This window comes from Oxyura jamaicensis, chromosome 4, assembly GCF_011077185.1.
Source record: "Oxyura jamaicensis isolate SHBP4307 breed ruddy duck chromosome 4, BPBGC_Ojam_1.0, whole genome shotgun sequence".
NCBI lineage: Eukaryota > Metazoa > Chordata > Aves > Anseriformes > Anatidae > Oxyura > Oxyura jamaicensis.
In genome coordinates this window covers 67822046-67836189 of record NC_048896.1, presented here as the reverse complement: position 1 = coordinate 67836189, position 14144 = coordinate 67822046, and the positions used below count along the sequence as shown (strand labels likewise).

Below are 14144 nucleotides of genomic sequence, written 5' to 3'. Positions count from 1 at the left end.
CGCGTTGCCGCGGTGACGGGGCGGAAGCGGCGGGTGCTCCGCGCGCCATTTTCAAACCGGGAGCTGCCCCGGCGCGGCTCGGCCGTAACGGTACGGGGTGGGAGGATGTGACAGGGCGGCGGTGTGAGGGCTCCTCCCGCTGGGGGGCGGCTGCTGGGAGCTCTTGAATTGAGAATCCAGGCCCTCGAGCGTGTCCCGAGAAGGGCTACGAAGCTGGTGAAGGGCCTGGAGCACAAGTCCTGTGAGGAGCGGCTGAGGGAGCTGGGGGTGTTTGGTCTGGAGAAAAGGAGGTCCAAGGGAGACCTTATTGCTCTCTACAACTACCTGAAAGGAAGGTGTGGGGAGCTGGGGGTCGGCCTCTTCTCACAGATAACTAGTGATAGGACTACAGGGAATGGCCTCAAGTTGCGCCAGGGGAGGTTCAGGTTGGAAATGAGGAGACATTTCTTCTCAGAAAGAGCAGTCAGGCATTGAGGTGGGTTGCCCAGGGAGGTGGTGGAGTCACCGTCCCTGGGGGTGTTCAAGGAAAGGTTGGACGTGGTGCTGAGGGACGTGGGCTAGTGGGTGACAGTGGTACTGGGGTGATGATGGGACCAATTGATCTTGGAAGTCTTTGCAACCCTAATAATTCTATAATTCTATGCTTGGTCCCCTGGGCACATTTTTTACTTGGGTAAAAACATAACCAACTCTTTATAGCAGAATGAGGTATGCAAGAAATAGTTACGTGACAGGAACAAATTTCCTTGTGAACGTCTTTAGCAATAGAAATGTCTTTAGCATCTTGGTTCTGATGAATGAAAAGCGAATTTTGGTATTTCCTAGAGCTGAGACTAGAAACTCCAGTTCATAATTATTGATGTTAGTGTCTCTGACACAACAAAGAATTTCATAGCATATGAACTTACCCATGCTGATTTCTTAGTGTCCCATTGCCAGCTGTGTAGTCTTGTCTTTCTCCTGTGTGGCTCCATGACCATATTATCTATTCTGCTACCAAGCCTCATCTTTGTTGTGCTTCTTCTGTAAAGCTCTCTCAATGTGATTAATGGAAAAATCCTTTCTTTTTCCAAAACATGAGCTATTAAATGAGGTCTGATGAACCACTTTGACTGATCTTTTCAACTGATAAGTTTCTTCTAAAGGAAAAGATGCGCTCAAGAGTTATCAACTTGCTTCTCTAGTAAGAAAGATGGATTTGTGAGACTAGATCTAAATACAATAACAATCCCTGCTTTCCTGAATTCAACACAGAATGCTCAACATTGTTGCAGAAACACCAAGATCGTCGCTTTCAGTTTAATCTTCAGCTGCCAAAGGGGAAGGAAGAGCATTTAGAAGAATGACCTCTCACTGACAATTGCCACTTAGTGGAAGTAAGTGTGCCTCTTCCTCCTCTAATCATCCCAGTACAGCATGCAGATGTTGTTTTCCCAGCTCTTGCCTCCTTTATATCTCAGGGTCCTGAATGAAGCACTTCGGTTTAGTAGCACCTGGAACAGATGTTCCTAAAAGTGGTGATTTTTATCTCGCTCAATGAGCATACCTGGCAAATTTTGTCCTATTCCTAGACCTATTTAATCTGTTATGAAATTAGATTTTACTTTTCTGCCTCAAACATGAGAGTAAATTGCATATTTTTCTCATTTTGTTATTCATTAATACTTATATATTCAAATACCCACTTATATCTGTTTAATGTCTTTTTTTAAATGGGGAATTGTGAAAGAGGATGTCTTAAGTCAGTTTTCTTTCCCCTTTATACAAAATGCAAATAATGCTTCCTCCAATTGGCAGTTTGGCTTCTCAGGTGTTCACCTGTGTGAAGAGTAAGCTAATAATGAACCTTCTGAAGAAACAAGGGGAAATGTTTTACGGACATCATTAATGTTTCCAACTACTGAGGAGATGTGTTCATGTATCTGAGAAGTATCAACTTTAGTCTTCCATTTCTTACTGTATCTCTGAATTTAGAGCTATTTAACGATGTCCTTCTTCAAATGCCTATGGCAAAAAAATTCCTATGGATTCAGATGCCATAGTGTTGATCTAGACCCCTTTTAGATCATATTTATAATAAACAAATGAATAAAAAACTAATCAGTCAAAAAACCAAAACCAACCAACCTTCTGATCCATGAATTGTAGTATATGGTTTTGGGGGGGTAATGTGTTAATTTGGATTGTAAAAGATACCATGCTGATTCAAAAAATCATAATCTACTTCTTAGTCTTCCCATGGAAAGATCTTTCCAGAGTCCAGTTCTGGGAAGAAAAGTACATGTTTGGACGCTTAAGATGTTATGAAATGCTCAGAATGAGATAACTAATTGGCATGGCAAATATTAATTTTAAAAGAGAGATATAAATCTTATGCAAGCTTTTTATATGCCCGGTGATTCTGTTTTGGTTTACCTAAATTTTCAGAGCATGCTTATATGCTGTATTTCCTATGCAATAAATTACTTTTCCATTACTATTTTCTGTATTATTCCTGCTTTAAAGAAGAAATGCTGTAACAGATGATGTTTTGCAGGTGTCCTATTTCTCCTGGGTGTTAGAAAAGCCACTTTTGAGGTGTGTTTACAATGACTACAGCAGCAGAGAGGAAGTTCGTTAATCTCAGGAAACGTCTAGATCAGCTGGGCTATCGACAGCCATTGGGACTGGAGAGCTTACCTTTGGTGGAAAAGCTTTTTAGGTATTCAAAAGGAGACTTTTTTTAAAAAAAAAAAAATAAAGTTTTAATCATACAGGAGGCATTGTTTAATTTTTGACACAAGGGAAAATGCTTAGTCTAAAGACTATTTGTCTCATTCTAGTGTCTAGGAGATAGGTTTAGACTAAATCCACAAATTTGATGTTCACAGAAATTTTTATAGCTACTTATTGATAATCTCTGTAATTATCTCAACAGTATAAAAATGCTAGTAACCTTCTGATCTTTTTTATTCTTGACTATGACTTTCTTCTGTGGTAGAAGTGCTATGATATACATAGAGTTTATTGAATTATCAGATGTAAACTCCTGATATGCTTTCTCCATCGCTTTACTTTTTATATTTGTCCTGTTCTTTCCTAGTGGATGATTCCCATCTTTCATTTTTTTCTTACATGAATGTTCTCTTTGCCCTTCTTTGAACCCGTTTGTTCTACACGTAGGAACTGTGTTGCCTAAGACCAGTGCTTTACAGTGGTCTCAGACAACAGGTTTTGTTTCTAAGCTCCTAATAAATATTTGAATCTGCGGTTTAAAGGCTGACAGCATTCCTAACATGTCCGGTGCTCCTTGATTCTAGTGATCTTGTTCATACAACAGAGAGCCTGCGCAGTGCCAAATTATCTGCTGGAAAAATCGAAAAAGAGTTCAGCAATTATGATGCTATTTTAGAACCTTATAAGACAGAGAATGCTAAACTTACCAGGGAAAATAATGAACTACATTTGGAAATACTAAAACTGAAAGAGAAATCTGATCGTCATGTTAAAGGTAATAATAATAATTTTTAAAAAGATACTTTTTCTAATCCGTCAGTGTCAAAATAAAATTGTGGACAAATCTGCAGATTCACATATCTGTTCTTATGCTTGTGAGTGGTCATTGACTTTAGCGCCTTTAATAAATTAAGGCTCATATGCAGATATTTCTTTTGTAATTAAAAAGCTTCTGAGGTCCAGCACATCATTATTTTAATCAAACATGAAACTGTTAGAACTTTTTAATATATGCTTTCATACTTTGAAATGCTACTTTTTAATTTAAAGTAAATAGATACTGTTGTTAAATTTTCTTTTATTCTACAAAGGGGTTTTGTATGTTTAAACATATATTTGTGTTTCCCTATATACATAAACACATGAATGAATATTTGGAAACTTCATGAAAGAAACTTCATGAAAGAAAAAGAATATAAGCTTAGTTTTAATACCTATTTTGGTACTACTAGGAAAAATTATAATGAATAAGAAAGATAAAATTGCTCTTTCCTTCCTTTAAAGACTTGAAAGCCAGCTTAAGGAGGGTTGAACACGAAACAGCTGACTTAAGATTTCTGAATAACCAGTATGTGCATAAAATTAAAAGTCTGGAAAAAGAGAACAAATCCAAGACTGAAAAAATTCAGCAGCTTCAGGAGAAGAATCTACAAGCAGTGGTGCAAACTCCCGGTGCGTATAAATAATCATAAGTACTTTAACTTTCCTCTAGGCTTTTTTTTTGTCTCTTTAGACCATACTATTTTCATAGTAACGCTGTTTTTCATACCTTTCTGCATTTCAAGTCCTTCCCCTTAAAGATGCTTTTGTTTGTCTTTCTGTATACTTCACCACTCTTCTAGGATTCACCACTCTTCTAGGATTTTTCCATACTGCATCAATCAAATACTGTACATTCTTATTTGATTGTATGACAGAGAGTATTTTTTTCCCTCTGGAAATACAATGTTTTGCTTTGTTTTTAATATAATGTTACCCTGCAAGCAAAGAACCCACTCTGCCTGACATGGTTATGATACAAGTTTATTCATGTACTCAAATGACAATAGGATAGAAGGAAAGAAACACTGTAAGCAATGCAGAAGTTAATTCAGTGGTAAAATAGTTCTTAAATGTGAAGACAAAATGGTTTCTTTCTGTGTTGCTTTAACTTAGCTTTTTTAGTTGCTTTCTTTAACTGTTAATGGAACTACTTAACAATACAAGATAACAGCCACCTCAGTATCCCCTCTTTTGTTAATAAACCTGTTCCTGTCTTTCTTTCCTTACTTTTCCTGTTCTCTGTCCTCTTGCTTTTCTCTGTGTTGCTGAGTTTTTCCTTTCTTTAAAGAGTCAAAGTCTTTCTTTGTATAATTCTTATAAAAGACACTTAATGCTTATAGTTACTGTCTAATCTGGTGGGAAAGTAAATCAGTAACAGATTCAAGTTTGAGCTGTAGAGAATTTAGGGACTTAAACACTGGGGAAAATTACCTATAGCAGACTTTGCGTGTTTCCTTATTTCAAAACTGAACTTTGGCAAAACTGGTAGTAACTTGCAAGAATTGTGTTGTCTCAAATGTACAGATTTCATCAATTTATTACACTAAGATTAAAATTTTGTGTTGTGCCAGTTCAGAAGCAGTAGAATAAATATGACATTTCATTTAGTATAAAAGGAGTAGACTCCCTTGTAAACTCCAAGTAATAGGCATCTGGGTTTGGGCTTTTTTAGGTGGCAGAAAAAGAAACATTCCATTCAGGCGCCAGCGCATGCAGATAGACCAACCTGTTCCCCCATCGGGTGTTAGCGCCTACCCAGTTCCTCAGCCAGAGGATCCTTACATCGCAGACCTTCTTCAGGTGGCAGATAATCGGTGAGCTAAAGAATTTTTAAATCTTGAAGCACAGACATGAAATACGTGCTGCTGTGATTTCTGCATCCCTTTCTGCATTTAAAATTCCGTCTGTGGAAAAAATGGTATTTCCAGATATTTTAATAACACTACAGTCCTTAACTGTGCTGCCTATGGTGAATTTGTAAGGATATTTAATAAGCTACTTATTTCCGTAAAGGATTTCTCTTAAGATTTCTACAGTAGTTCTACTCTTATACTGAATTTTAAACGAGTTTAAACGACTGAATTTAAAATTTTTAATTATCCTGGAAAAAAGCCAGTTGTAATGTTTCGTATAGGAGCAAACTGGTCTTCTGTGTTTACTTTGGAGGGCTATTACATCCTTGATTATGTAGTGCTATTTTTGGAACCTATATGCTGAAAGGTGGCTTCCGGCAGAAGGCAGCCCTTGGTCTCCTCCCACAGACATAGCTAATTTCAGCTGGCTTCAAAATGAACTCACTGCTGGCCAAAGCTGAACCCCTCATCCAATCTAATGGTGGTCCTGTGAGAATATATTCAAGAACAGGTTAAAAAAAAAAACACAGTGGCTGTTAGAGAGAGGAGTGAGAAAAATGTGAGAAACTATCCTGACACCAAAGTCAGTGAAGAAGGAGGGGAAGGTGCTCCAGGTGCTGGAGCAGAAATTCCTCTGAAACCCATGGAGAAGACCATGGTAGAACGGGCTCTCCCTCTGCAGCCCGCAGAGGACCATACTGGAGCAGATATCCATGGTGCTAGCCCATGGAGGACCCAACACTAGAGCAGGTGGATATGCCCTGAAGGAAGCTGCAGCCTGTGGAGGGAGAGCCCATGCAGGAGCAAACTCCTGGCAGGACTTGTGGCTCATGAAGAGGAACCCATGCTAGAGTAGGTTTTGAAGAGCGATATCCCATAGGAGGGACACCATGCCGGAGGAGGGGAAAAGCGTGATGAGGAACAAGCTGCAGAGAGAGCAAGTGTTGTGAACTGACCACAACTCCCGTTTTCAATTGCTTGAGAACAGAAGGAGGTAGAATAGTCAGGAATGAATGAGTGAAGTTGAGCCTAGGAAGAAGTGGTGGTAGGAGGAAGTGTTTTTGGTTTGTCTTTGTTTTTCAGCGTCCTACTCTATTTTAATTTGTAATAAAATTAATCTTCCCCAAGTTGAGTCTATTTTGTAATAATTGATAAGCGATGGCCCTGCCTTTATCTCTACTCATGACCTTTTATTTTCATCTTATTTTCTCCCCTTGTCCTGTTCAGGAGGTGAAGTGACAGAAGAGCTGGCTGGGGGTCTGACAGCCAAGCAAGTTCAACCTGCCACACTATCTCAAATAACAGCTTCAGAATTAATATTTTATATCAACAAAACTGTTTTCATAGAATCATAGAGTGGCTCGGATTGGAAGGGACCTTAAAGGCTATCCCGTTCCAGCCCCCTGCCATGGGCAGGGATGCCACCCACCAGACCAGGTTGCCCAGGGCCTCATCCAGCCTGGCCTTGAACACCTCCAGGGATGGGGCATCCACAACCTCGGGGCAACCTGTTCTAGTGCCTCACTGCCCTTTGAGTGAAGAATTTCCTACTATTTTTTTGTTGTTGTTTTATTTTATTTTAGTGATTTTTTTTCTATCAGGAACAAAGAGAAAATACTAATACTGAATTTCTGTGCATGTATGATTCTTCCGTGAATCCACATAAACAGTATATTGCTACATTTCAGAATTCATGAACTGCAGTCAGAAGTAACAGAGCTACAGGAAAAACTGGAGATAGCTGAAAGTGGAATGAAAAACTACAGCAAGCAGGTATGTTTACAGTTGTGTTTTTTAATAATTATTTGGCTGTAGTAGCCCTTGCAATGACATTGATTGCATTTTTATTTTAATCTCATTGTTAAAGCACTGTAGGGATTGTGAAATACAATTATTCTAACTTGCATAAATTGAGCTATTTCTTTCCTCTGCTAGGAGTTGTTTCAGTTTTTTCACCACAAATACGGTTTGATTCATTTAATTTTATTTCAGAGAAGTCACTTTGTTCACAAAAATCTGTAATCCAAGAAAATTGGTTATTAAATAAAAAGAGTCATTACTAGGGGCATCTCACTGAATGTTACATGGGTGTTTATCAGAACAAAGGTTCTGTTAAATGCTGTAGAAGATAATACAGATTTTCTTTTTTCCTTGAAGGTTGAGCTTAGAGACAAAGAAATAGAACGCCTAATGCTAGCATTGGATGGTGGTCGTTCTCATGAGGTTATATCTCTGGAATCGAGAAGTAAAAGTAATGAGAAGCTTATTGCCCATTTAAATTTGCAGGTAATGGATTAATTACTGTTGGTTAGTCAAAATGTCACAAAATACAAGCAGTCTAAAAGACAAAAACAAAACAAAACCCAACAACTTTTAGGGTATTTTTTAAAAAATCACTATTAGGTATAAAATCAACCGATGGAACTCGTGTTACTTTTCAGGTGGTAGTCTTCCTTCTCTAAATAAATTTAATTTCATGTTGTAAAAGTCTGTTGTTTTTTTTATAAAGAATTCTATGAACTCACATCTGTGTATAGTAATGTTAATCCAAGAATATTCAGGAGATTTGTTTGATACACTATTTTGACCAAGATTAAAGGTACTTATTTTCTTTAGAATTCTTTTTGTATGTGCGTACGTTCCATTTATGTTTTTAGGAACTAACATTGGTATACATACTTATGAAGAGGAGTAATCCTGCAAATAATCTCATCAGATAGTGCGGAATCATCTTTAATTCAAATGGTCCTCACCTGTACTCCAACATAGACTTGCAAGGAAAGAATAAGCTTTAAATAAAGATGTTTGTGTTTAATGTATGCATTAGCATGCATTTGATATTGGTCTCAAAATGAGAATTTCCAAAACAAATATGAGGCAGGCAGATCAAGTATAGTCAATCTCTGGATTTATACAATTTGTATACTGTTTGTATATGATGTACAGTGGCATGCAGAGCCAGACTGCAGAGCTTAGTAACAGTGCTGCAAAAATATGGTATGAGCTATAACTTGGAAGCAGTACTGCTGTATTCACAGAATTACAGAATTGTAGGGGTTGGAAGGGACCTTGAGAGATCATCAGGGCCAACCCCTCTGCCAAAGCAGCAAAGTGATCCTGAATTAGTAAGTTGTGCTGATGACATATTGATTGTACCAAGAGTGAGCCCAAGTGTCTGTGCTGTATTTCCAGAGCTTCACAGAGCTGATTTTGGGCCATTGAGGCTATTTGTTCAGGCTCGTTGCCAACATACCACTTTTACTCTCTGACTAGAAACAGATGGATATCTCTGTATAGTAGCATTTATGGCTATGGGAAGGCTCAGACCGTCTTCCGAACGAAGTGTTGCTGTAGGCCCAGAAGTTTTGAGGAAAGTTGTGTGGAGATGGAAGTGCAGCACTTCTGTTAATGTTTTTCAAGGTATTTCAGGTTCCCATTTCCCTACTTAGTGTAATTTATTGTTTTTTGTTTGTTTGTTTGTTTTTGTTTTCCTACTCTATATCTCTGCCTCTCTTCCCTGTACTTGCAGGGAAAGGTATACTGGGAAAAATAATGTCTCTAGAGCAGGATTTCTGGGAATGTTGTGTTTAAGGTGCAGACCTATGTTGAAGGCAAGCTAGATTTGGGGAATCTGATCTGTAAAGCTTAATTTTTGTGAAGGATTAACAGCGAAATTAAGCCTAGTAAATATACTGGAAAGGTGGACAGCTGAAACTGTCTTCACCTCTTGTGAAATCTAGGGAAACATTAAGTGCACTGTGTCTACCAGACTGACGCCCAAGACAGGTTTCTGTACTGATCTCTGCTTTTTAGTGCTTTGTTTTTAGAATAAAACTCAGGGTTTGGAACCTATGTAAGGAACAGCGTAGTAATGAATTCCTTCACCTTGCACACTTGTAAAATCATATTCTTTACATGTTGATGTTTATTAATTTCTAAGAATACAAAATCTAGTCATTTTTAACAGGATATCCCTTTTATATCATCGATATAGAAATACTATATTTCAGAAGGCTGGGAGGAGCTTTTGCTGTCTAGTTTAACAATGCATATTAATGTTTTAATAAAAAATATCTTTTAGGTTGAATATCTTCAGCAAACAAACAAAGAACTTGAAAATCGCATTCAAGACCTCTTGGACACTAAACAAAATGTGACTAGTGAGGTTGTGCACTTAAGCAATAAAAACGAAGAACTGTGTCAAGAACTGAATGAAATAGACCATTTGGCACAGCAGTTGGAAAGACACAAGGAAATTGTACTTGAGACTGCAGATAAAGAAATAGGAGAAGCAAAGGTAATCAATTATGTTTTACAAGAGTAGGATCTGCTCTGTTTTACAAGAGTAGGATCTCTCAGGTGACTTTTTTTTTTTAATTGCAACAAGTTACCTATTGGCTAAAGACTAATGACAGCATTTCTGTCTCATTACTGTATTGGGTGAGATTAGCTCAGCTAAGAGGCAGTCTGTCTTCTTTCTTTTATTAGTTCAGTATGAAACAAAATTGTGAGATACCTTAAACTGTTGATAGGTAACAGACATTTGCAAGAGTGATGCCTGTGTTTGGAGGGTGTTTTTTTTCTTCGAAGAGTCATGCAACAATTCATTTACTATTTGTGCTCAAAATGAGTGCGTATGCTGCAAGTTTTATGTACTGTCCATTCATAGGAGCTTTAGTGGATTTGTGAACATAAATTTTGGCAGATTGCAAGTAGATAATAATACTTTATTTCTTTACAAAAAGTTATTTGCTTAATTTTTTTATAACAAAGGAATTGTTATTATGGATATGCAACTTTTAACTTAAAGGTTGATTTTGGTTGGTAGAAAGAAATTGAAAGAAAAGATGGTGAAATACAGGATCTTGAAGAAACAATAGCAAGGCTTAAATCAGTAAGTAAAAATGCTTTCTATTCAAGTGTTTTTGTTGCATTTTTATGATTCTGTAATCCATGTTTCTTTCATTTATTATAAAATTCAACAGTGCTTTTTTTAAGGAAAACTTTCATAGTATCCCCAAATTCTCTTAAACTAATGTAAAAAATGTAAAAGCTAAAGAAGTCACACCGTATTGTTTCAAAAATTAAGCTTAAAGAAAGCTCTGTAGGCAATATGCTTTCCTGTGACCTTTTTATACATTTTGCTATTATTATTTCTGCTATCCAAAGTTGTACCTTCCTTGACATAATCATTTTTACCCCAAACTAACAATGACATCCCAGAGGATTTTCTTAATGTAGGAACTACTTTGGCTCTTCACCAGCATGTGAATAATTATGCACTACTTGCATACATAGAAACAAAGTTGAGTAGCCCATATGAAAAATAACAGCATTACCAATTTCTTGAAGATCAAACTGTTTTCAGCATATAGCAAGTTGTGTATTAGTTGCATACAGTGTTTTCTTTTAGTATTTCTAACGAACTTGAAAATATGAAAATATTTTCTGAGCACAAACTTGTAGGAAATGTATACCAAACAGCATTTGCTAAGCTGCAAGACCGAGTTGACAGAGATGCAGTATTGTGATCTGTTTTTAGAAATACCAGCAGCGTTTCTAAATGCCATTTAAAAGTATTATTTTCTGTAGTTGCTACTTTTTTCCATCTTTACATTTCACTGTGCTCCTAATTTTTTCTTGAAGTAGGAGTTGAATTAAGCAAGGGTGAATCTTCCTTCTTTCATTGCTGATTGCAAACTGTGTAGGAGGTAAGGCACACATTGATTTAACAAAGTAGTATAAAGAATGATTGCCAAATTAACACATATTACAGCATAAAACATGTGGGCTAAATAGAATTACGCAGTGTTGAATAGTGGAAGCTTAACAAAATGTTACATAACTTTTTCCAAATGTATTTGTTGGCACTTCTAATTTTTTTTTTGTAATAATACTTGTTACTGCAGGACTTGTGCTCATGTCGTAGACAGAACGAGAGGCTGAGTGAAGAACTCTTTGGAAAAGCAGATGACAAAGAAAATCTGGAAGTACTGTTAAACCAGCTTGAACAAGAAAAACACAGACTGACGGAAAAAACGGAAAACTTTGAAATAAAAGGTAAATGGTCAAATGTAAATTATGTTGCTTTAAATTTTGAAATAAAAAATCTTGCAGTTAATAATACCAAGAGACTAATAATACTAATATATCAACTAAAAAGAAGACTGAAATTCTTGAATTATAAGTTGAGATATTTTGTCTCAAAATCATGTTTTCATTCTGTTTTTGAGAACCAAAAACAGAACTTACACAGTTGAATTGTGATCCCACTTGACATCCTAATAACGATAATATGGCGGTTTCTTACAAAATAATTTATTTCATCCTGAACTGTTTTTTTTTCATTCTTTCTGAGTGAATGACTTCAGACTGTTTGAGAGCTTTTTCTAGTTGTACTTTAAAAACCTCCAAGGATGGAGATTTCTCAGTCTCTCTAGGCAACCCATTATAAACCCAACGATGTTTATTTATGCTCACAGTAAAAATGTTTTCCTTCTATTGCCTGTAGCAATTTATCACCGTTGTTTTTTACCCACTATGCACGTGGGTGCAGAAAATGGCTTCATCTTATCTAAAAACTCCTCTTGGTATTGTCACGCTGCTCTTAGGTCCCCCATGAGCTGTCTCTTTTCTAGTAAGAACAAGCCCAGTTCCTTCAGCCATTCCTTACAGGGCAAGTATTCTGCTCCTAGAACTAGCTTGGACTTGCTCAACATCTTTCTTGTACTAGGGAAACAAAACTGGATACAATATTGGTAAATGTGATCTGAGGAACCACAAGTAAAAGGGAATTATCACATCCCTCAGTCTGCATCTACACTGACACAGCCCCACTATACTGTTAGGTCTGAATTGGTTGCAGAGCAAACTGCTGACCTGTGTGTAGACAACAGTTGGCCAGGACTTTTCGGCAGATCTGGTGCCCAGGCAGCTGCTGGATTTAGTCCCTTTCAACTGAAAATGTCTCTGGTGAAATTCTTACGGTTCCTATATGGCTGTTTTTATTTCTGTTTCTGCAGAACGAGAACTTGTCCTAGAAATAGAAAGAATGAGATTAGAATACGGCATAGCCCTAGGAGACAAATCTCCATCTCGTCTGGATGCGTTTGTAAAAACTTTAGAAGATGACAGAGATTATTATAAGCGAGAATTAGAATATCTTCAGAAAATGATAAAACGAAGGCCTAGCCCAAGCCGTAGGACTTCAGAGAAGGTAATATTTTATGGTCAACACAGTCTGGAAAATAATGCAGAAACACTGCAGACAAATTAAGGGAGCTTTTGAATATATTTTCAGTAGCAGTAAACATGTAGCAGTTGTTTTTTTTAATTATATTCTTAGCATAAAAAATTAACTGCAAGTAACTTCAATGAACTTGGTTTTATTTCCCTATTCACATTTTACAGTAACATTGATTCATTATTGATCAGTTTGTTTAAAATAAATAGAATTAGATGATAAAGAAACAACAAAAAAAGTTTGAAATCCTATTGTTAGCTGGTTTGCTTTTTGTCTTTAACAGTTAATTCTCATTTTTGGTTTATACAAGAAGCCTGGCATTGCTGGGAATTAAAACTTACTAGACATATATTTTTCATGTATTATTAATCGTATGAGTTCTTTTTTTCTTGCATTGCTTAATTATCCAAATATTTTAATTAGTATATTTGCACCTAAATTTTATTAATCACTTTGCAGAGTGAAGATCTTAGATTGATCACCAGAGAAAGAGATGAGCTACAGTCCATGTTAGACAGATTTGAAAAACATATGATAGAAATTCAATCCAATGTCAAATTATTGACTGCAGAAAGAGACAGATTAAGTATTCTTTATGAACAGGTAAGAAGAGATTCTTTATCATTGGCATTGAAATAACTGATTAGTGCTTACCTTACTACTACTTGTTTAAAAAGGAAAAAAATCCACTCTATAATATATAATAGAACTTGAGGAGTATAGACCTACTGGAGAACAACTAAGAACATTAAAATCTGTACCTACTTTTTAAAATTGTTAATAGAATCATGTGTTCTAATGTTCGTGTATTAACTTCAAAGCCATTCTAACTTTCTACTGGCATTTGGAAATGAGAAAGATCAGGAAAAAATCAAAAGAATGCATGAGAAAGTTGGGTAAGCATACAGGCTGGAAAAAAATAGTATTTAAATGATGAGAAAACAGAGTGAAGTTAATCTATACTTGGAACAGCAGAGGGATGCCAAGTATGTTGGCAGCATAAGTTGTCATGACAGTGTGTGACTTGAAATAGATTTTGGTTATCTAGGGAAAAATGGGACTATAATAGTACTTCTATTGTAATAATTGTTGAAACTTTCTGTAAGCATTTACACTGTATTAGTTGCAATCCACATATGCTAACAACGATAACTTTTTAAAGTCTCAGAGTGAATTAAACAGGCTGAGAAGAGAAGCAAAACATAATTTAGTTTCTCAAAGTCATGTGGAAGAAGAAAGAGACGTTGCACTGACTGACTTTAGAAGACTAATGGCAGAAAAGGAAAGCCTAAGAGAAAAAATAAAGGTGAGATTTTTTTAGCTGCATTGCTTGCAGTAAGGTGGTATATGGGAAAGACTTAGAAATTTTGCCATGTTTGTGTCTGGTTGTCAGTCATGTCCACTTTTCAGTAACTTTTCAACTTGTCTGATTTCAAAATCACTTGAGAGAGCTGGATGAGTTGTCTGAGTTATTGTAAACTCAGTTGCTAAGTGGGGATGGGGTAGAGGAA

General features: G+C 36.6%; 1 protein-coding gene across 4 annotated transcripts in view; it reads left to right on the top strand.

Moving 5' to 3' along the window:
* Window positions 1-6: 6 nt before the first annotated feature.
* CEP135 (centrosomal protein 135) overlaps window positions 7-14144 on the top strand; it is a 34032-nt gene continuing 19894 nt past the window's right edge. For 3 of the 4 annotated variants that reach the window (XM_035326277.1, XM_035326274.1, XM_035326275.1), the window contains exons 1-14: window positions 7-90; window positions 1255-1376; window positions 2537-2701; window positions 3300-3490; window positions 4000-4167; window positions 5210-5351; window positions 7079-7163; window positions 7548-7676; window positions 9472-9687; window positions 10219-10284; window positions 11300-11450; window positions 12413-12606; window positions 13093-13236; window positions 13796-13939. In XM_035326277.1, the coding sequence (XP_035182168.1) occupies window positions 2589-2701; window positions 3300-3490; window positions 4000-4167; window positions 5210-5351; window positions 7079-7163; window positions 7548-7676; window positions 9472-9687; window positions 10219-10284; window positions 11300-11450; window positions 12413-12606; window positions 13093-13236; window positions 13796-13939 (1743 nt within the window). In that variant the 5' untranslated portion in view covers window positions 7-90; window positions 1255-1376; window positions 2537-2588. Of the gene's footprint in view, window positions 91-1254; window positions 1377-2536; window positions 2702-3299; window positions 3491-3999; window positions 4168-5209; window positions 5352-7078; window positions 7164-7547; window positions 7677-9471; window positions 9688-10218; window positions 10285-11299; window positions 11451-12412; window positions 12607-13092; window positions 13237-13795; window positions 13940-14144 lie in introns of those variants that run through there. The other variant, XM_035326278.1, reaches the window with a different exon arrangement.